Here is a 6,403-nt window from a genome sequence, read left to right as displayed (position 1 = left end):
AAACAGCTCTACTGGAAGCAGAAACAGCTGTTTGTGTGCAGTAAGGAACCTCTAATGCAAGGGAATAAGTAAAGGAGAGCCACCCCTGGCTGCTGTCAAGACTCTGGATGCTTTCCAAAGTGACCTATTTCTGATGGATTAGCTCTTTATTTCAGTGTCTTGCACTGGAGTGACCCATATAAGCGCAGGGCTGTCACCAGGCTGTGCCAAGAATGCTTTCTTGCTTCTCACTGACTCTCTTTGTATCTCAGGTTGTCCGTAGCCGCCTGGAGAAGAAAGGAATCGCAGTCCATAATGTAAGGTTGAACGGCTCAGCAGCTAGTCACGTTCTACATCAAGACAGTGGCTTGGGGGACAAAGACCTAGTTTTCATCTTCGGTGTAGATCTGAAGACCGAAGATGTCTTCCAGCTTGTTAAAGATGTGGTCATGGACTGCCTTCTTGACTTCCTCCCGGAAGGTGTCAACAAAGACAAGATCACCCCCATGACTCTGAAGGAGGCGTACGTGCAGAAGCTCGTGAAGGTGTGCAACGAAACCGACCGCTGGAGCCTCATATCGCTCTCCAACAACAGCGGGAAGAACGTGGAACTCAAATTCGTGGACTCTCTCAGACGGCAGTTCGAGTTCAGTGTGGACTCCTTCCAGATCATCCTGGATTCGCTTCTGCTGTTTGGGGAGTGTTCAGAGAACCCCATGGCTGAGAACTTCCACCCCACGGTCACTGGGGAGAGCATGTACGGGGACTTCGAGGAGGCAATGGACCATCTCCGGAACAGGGTCATCGCCACGAGGAACCCAGAGGAGATCAGAGGTGGGGGGCTTCTGAAATACTGCAACCTCTTGGTGAGGGGGTTTAAGCCCAAATCGGAAGTGGATATGAAGGCACTACAGAGATACATGTGCTCCAGGTTTTTCATAGACTTCTCCGACATCGGTGAGCAGCAGAGGAAGCTGGAGTGCTACCTCCAGAGCCACTTTGTTGGGATGGAGAGCAAAAGATATGACTATCTGATGACCCTCCACAGGGTGGTCAATGAGAGCACAGTCTGCCTTATGGGACACGAAAGGAGGCAGACCCTGAACCTCATTGCCATGCTGGCTGTGAGAGTCCTGGCTGAGCAGAACATCATCCCCACGGTCACAAACGTTACCTGCTACTACCAGCCAGCTCCTTATGTCAGTGAAATAAACTTCAACTACTATGTCACCCACGTGCAGCCCTTCCTGCCTTGCAATCAGTCTTACCCAACGTGGCTTCCCTGTAACTGAGCCAGGACAAACTTCAGGGTCTGTCCTCCAAGGTACCTTGTGGGGGCAGGAAAAAAAAGACCTTTCTAGAACTGCAACAAAAGGAAACTTCCTGGACTCTTGCTTGAGTGTCTTGTTCCTGGGGTTGTTGGAACGAGGCCTGTCTGCTGTACACTGTGATGGGAAGTGCAGTGTTATGGAAGCTAGATGACTTGGACGTTTACAGGAAGACTCGATGGCTTATTGAATTCCGGAGGCAATGGGGGAGGGTTGGGGGTGTGTGAGGGGAGATTGTAGAATTCCGCTAAGGTAGAGCTGCACTGCCCTGAAATGGATCTGGATTGGTTTTTTTTTAGTGCGGGAGGTGTTATGGGTGTGCAGACTTGTGGTTTCTGAAGATAGAAGCCAGAGTGGCTAATTCCTTTGAAGGACCAAAGAATCCTGTTTAAGTGCCTGTAACAATATAAACACAACTGTACTGTAAACCTTATTTTCTTTTTTGCAGGGGCTGACATCCCGAGAGCTTGAGTAGGGATGTCCAAAGAGACCTACATATGAATTTACTCAAGCTCCCGAGTCTGCAGTGCCAAAACGTAATCATGTACATAAACGATGAGGCAGAAGATCTGTCCAGGAGCCTGCCCCAGGCTACCGTACCTAATTGTGTATTTTCTAGGGGAATTTGAAATGCTGCTTATTTTTTTTTTTGGCATGCAAGTGTGGTTTTAATGCACAAAGCCAGAGGCCAGGTGGGTTATCTGGGAAGATGAGGCTTGTCCTTTGAAGCACAAACCAACTAGTTCACCAGTCTGTTATCTCCAGCTGTTGCCCTGATGGGGGCTGGAGCCCGTGTCCTTGTAGGAGATAGACAGACCTCTTCCAGACTCTAGCCTCCTATGGCTGGAGATCTTCCCTCTGCCCTCGGGCAGGTCCTATCTTCAAAAGCAGCCTATTTCCAGCTACGCGATTCCACATGTGAGCCACTGATAGCATTTGAAATTCATTCTCTAGCTAGAAATGGAGCTTGGGGGGGGTGTGTGTGCGCAAAAGTCAGCTGGCCTTAGGAAAAAGTATGTCTTCTCTAAACAAACCCTCTTGTGTCTTGAGGGTTTGGCTCTCTTAGTCAAACATGGCTTTGAAGTTGTTGGGTGTCTAGAGCACAAACAGTCTTTCACTGAGGTGCCTGGATTGCCGTGCCCGTTCTCGTGAAACATCATCTCATACTTAACTATGCACGGATGGAGAGGTGGGCGAGCAAGCAGGCGCTCCCTAGAGATGCTGCTCTGGGAACACCGTGGCTTCATGGTGCTTCCTCCGAGGCTGACATACTTGAGTATCTTTAACTTGTTTTTTTTTTGTTTTTGTGACGAAACTGTAATAGCTGGGCAGATTGAACGCTCTAATAAAGACTAGATCCTCGGAATGTGTATAGCCAGATTGCTACCTTTTTTGGGGTAGGGGCGATGTGGAGTGGGCGTAAGGGGTGGGGGGGAGTGATTTGGGGGCTCTTGCACTTAACATGAGCTAACTAATTTGAAATGGGTCCAGCTTTGCTTCCTATCCAGTCAGAGCTGAAGAAGTGTCACTAACGATGTAGTTGTTACAGGTTTAACTGCCTTCCTGTAGAACGGCTTTGCCTTCACGGACAAGGCTGGTGTGTAGACTCTGCCACAGCCCGGTAACTCCCTGGTGCCCAGAGCCTGATCCCCGTGGTGGGAGCTTGAGATTTTCCAGTGCAAGGTAAAACTGGTTTAAGGGCTGCTTTTGAGGTCCTCAGTATGCCACCTTCATGGCTTCAAGGGAAGATCCTGTTTTCTTGCATTTTAAACTTCAGATGACCGTAGATGATGTGTAGCATGCTCTTTACAGGCTGCTTACCCTCTACCCCCAAACACATAGACGCACTAAACCGAGATTCCCTCCTTCCCTTTAAGATGTCAAAAAGATTCCCTACAGCCAACAGCTCGACAGGGCAACTTACGTTGAGATTGCACTTTTGATTTACGGAGTGTGTGTGGTGGGACTCTTGTGAATGGGTTGAATCTGAATTTTTCTAGACCTTGCAGTGATACTGTGCTGCCTCCTGTGGGGGGGGCAATTGGAAGATTCCAGTAGCTTGAATGGCACTTGGTTTTGTTTTAAATGTTTTTTTCCTACACCTGTATCACTTGTCATGCGATGGGCTTGACATAGACTCACTAGATTCTTTAGAATCTGTTACAAATAAATACAGTGTATTCAAATCTGTTGGATTTTTTTTTATTTGCTTGTCCATCCGGGTAGCGTGGTGTTGGGATGGCTGACCCTACTCCCACCGAGAGCCGGGCTCTGAACCAACCGGTCGCCTCAAGAGGAGCGAGCCCAGATCCTGGCTCTGGACCTGACCGAATGCTGCTTGTCCGTCGGGCTGCTTAGTCCCTCGAACCGAAGCAGCTACGGAGCCCAGGAAGCGTGTAGCCGTCGGCAGGTCACTCCGGCGGCTGAGGGAGGTTTCTATTTATAACGCTGTTCTTTAGTGTTGTGCGTCTTCCCTTTTCCTGGTGGCTCCTTGACTTGCTGGTGGGGGAGGGTGGCCTGATGCGGTGGCCCGCTCGGTGTCGGTGGCGATCTGAGGTCCCTTGTCTTGGGGACGGTACTGGGAGACTCTCGCTGCTGCTGCTGCTGGCTTTCCACGACTTCATTCTCATCTGCTGATGGTCACGAACAGCAAAAGGTTGCTTGAACAATTTTAAGACCTGCTTATTTTGTGTAGCTGACCCGCCCGCAGAGCAATTCCTCTTGGAAAGGGGGAGGGTGAGAGGCCTGGAAGTTTTATTTCCCAAAAAAGCTTGGATCTGCTGATGTTCAGGCCAGATGATTCCCATCTGATGGCTGGAAGCTGGCTGCCTGTAGCTGGGTGCAAGCTCCTCCAAGTCTGGCGGCCCTCCAGCCTAAGATGAAGTTTCACTTCCCCTTGTCAAGCTACAGGCAGTTCTGGTTCCACTGCAACGATCGAGCCGATGACGTGCCCGTCCCTCTTCGGGACGAACTTGCTGGCTCTGCATCTCCAAATTTTTACGGTCCGGGGCCAAGCTTCCCTCTTGACAACAGGTCTGGGTTGCTCTTGCTGGGCTGGCACCATGTAAGACCGCGTCCCTGTTGCCTGCTTGAGTTGGACTCTGCCCTTGCAGGGCTGATTTCTCTCGAAACCTGTTGGCAGCGGGATGGGATGCTTGCCTCTTGCTGGCACACAACCCAGCACGGAGCTCCTGCCTTCCCCGAGCGTCTCGTATATGGGAGTGGCTCTAAAAATATCTGCTTAGTTTGCCAGCTATCTTCTCAGAGCTAGTGGTCGGTCCTGCCGGTTGCTGTTGATGCTCTGGTGAATAAGCTGCCTCTGGATTTGTGACCCTGAGCAGAGCAGCAAAAGCCCTGACAGAGACGGCTTGTCATTGTTGGAGCGGATCAGGCTATACAAAAGGATGTTCGTGGAAAGTACTAGTTGTGATCAGAAAGGAGCTATCGATGTTTACAACTGAGATTTGGATCCCTCTTTTGTTAATTGTCAAATAAAAAAAAACCCCGTATATTTTCTCACAGCCTGTAGTCTGTTGTTATTTTTCTCTTTGAACAGAGGGTGATGGACAAGTCGGGATGTGCCCGAGCATCTGGTGGAGGAGATTTGGACTCTGATGGGTGTGTTGGTGCTTGCTGGGTGCCCGAGCACTTCTCTTTGCCTTGGCTCTAGAGCTTTGCTCCTAGGAAAGACGTGCGTTGGGGTGGCTGTGGCTCTGCCCCAGTGATTCCCTATTTTTTTTTTCAGACCCCTGGTGTTACGCCCGGGGCAGGCTGGGCTGGGGTAGGGCGGCAGCGCCCGGCTCGGGTGACTGAAGTCAGGGGTGGAGAAGCCCACGCCGCGTGTGAGCACGGCGGCACGGCACGTGCCCTGCAGCACCTCTGCAAAGGGCTGGTGGGTGATCGATGCCTTGAGATAACGCCTCCAAAAATAGCCAGCGTCGTATCGGCTAAAACACTTTTCCAGGGCTTGCAATGCGGGGTTTGCATCTGCAGACCTGCCCACAGCAGCTTTTTTCTCCTGGAAGGACATCTGGCCAAGCTCCAAAATCACTGAAAGGGGAGGAATTTGTCTTGACTCTCCAGAACGCAAGAAGCGTCTTGCTCCGACCTTCCTCCTTTCAGCTGTCCTTAATCTGCCAGCTCAATGCCAAGGGTGGCACCATCTAGACGCAGGCGGGTAGCTCGACCCAGCGTGGCATCCAAATCGCATCTCAGTCTCTCTAATCAGCCTCTCCTGCAATACGCCAGCCTTCCTACCCGGCTGCCCTCCTCCTCGGTAGCCGCTCGGGCAGCGCGGGTGTTAACTCTGCTGTTTGAGATCGTGCAGAATGAGAGAACGGTCTGTCTGTGCGGCTCCTCTTTCCATTTATAGCTGTGTTTAGGCGATCCAGCACACGGACCCTTGTGCTCTGACGCCCGGTGCCAAGCACGAGACAAATGCTTCATTGATGTGGACATACCGGCAGGGCGGTTTGCTCCCGGCGGGCCGTGGCAGCGGGGTTGGGACGGAGCTGAGCTGCCGGAGGATGGCACAAACTCGGTCCCCTTTGCCGCCGTCCCGAAGCAGGGGAGCAGCTGAGCCTTGGCGGGGTGAAGGCCGATAGTGAGAAACGCGCGGCGTGCAACTCGTGCTCTGTCATTGAACCCTCCTATCTTATCTCCTGGCCCTGTCTGCTGGAGGTTTTCGTTCAGGCTTTTGTATTACAAATAGGATTTCAGCTTATGTTAGAGCTGCTTTGGAGGCGGAGGAGCGTTGAAAAGGCGTTTTTTTTTGTTTTTTTTTTTGTCCTGTGCATGGGGCATTTGCACTGTTCGGCTCCAAATGCAGTTTGCTGCAGACCTTTCGGCGAGGGGGCACGGTGGCGGAGCTCCGTGAATCCCCTGGGTTGACCGCCTTCCCCCACCTCTGATTTCTTGCATCCGGCCTCGGATCGGGAGCTCAGGCCGTTCCCTTCCCTCCTGAGCCATTGCAAGAAGAGATCGGCTCCTGCCCGCCCGCCTAGGGCAGCAGGCCAGCTCCCCAAAACCCCTACGTGCTCCTGCGAAAGCCAAGGCCGGCTCACCAGGTGCCTGCTCTTCCCTGCTCCGTCTCTCCT

General features: G+C 51.9%; 1 protein-coding gene across 1 annotated transcript; it reads left to right on the top strand.

Moving 5' to 3' along the window:
- Nucleotides 1–212: 212 nt before the first annotated feature.
- FAM46B (family with sequence similarity 46, member B) lies at nucleotides 213–1,287 on the top strand. The gene has a single exon (XM_009334674.1). It carries the CDS (start codon nucleotides 213–215, stop codon nucleotides 1,269–1,271), a length of 1,059 nt encoding a protein of 352 aa, XP_009332949.1. The 3' UTR covers nucleotides 1,272–1,287.
- The last annotated feature ends 5,116 nt before the right edge of the window (nucleotides 1,288–6,403 follow it).

Source organism: Pygoscelis adeliae, unplaced genomic scaffold, assembly GCF_000699105.1.
Source record: "Pygoscelis adeliae isolate BGI_AS28 unplaced genomic scaffold, ASM69910v1 Scaffold422, whole genome shotgun sequence".
Classification (NCBI taxonomy): domain Eukaryota; kingdom Metazoa; phylum Chordata; class Aves; order Sphenisciformes; family Spheniscidae; genus Pygoscelis; species Pygoscelis adeliae.
The sequence above is the reverse complement of the archived record's forward strand: the minus strand, read 5'-3'. Positions and strand labels throughout refer to the sequence as shown.

Bases quoted from the DNA above. Each gene is read 5' to 3' on its own strand.
- FAM46B (XM_009334674.1), top strand. From the start codon at position 213: ATGCTTTCTTGCTTCTCACTGACTCTCTTTGTATCTCAGGTTGTCCGT.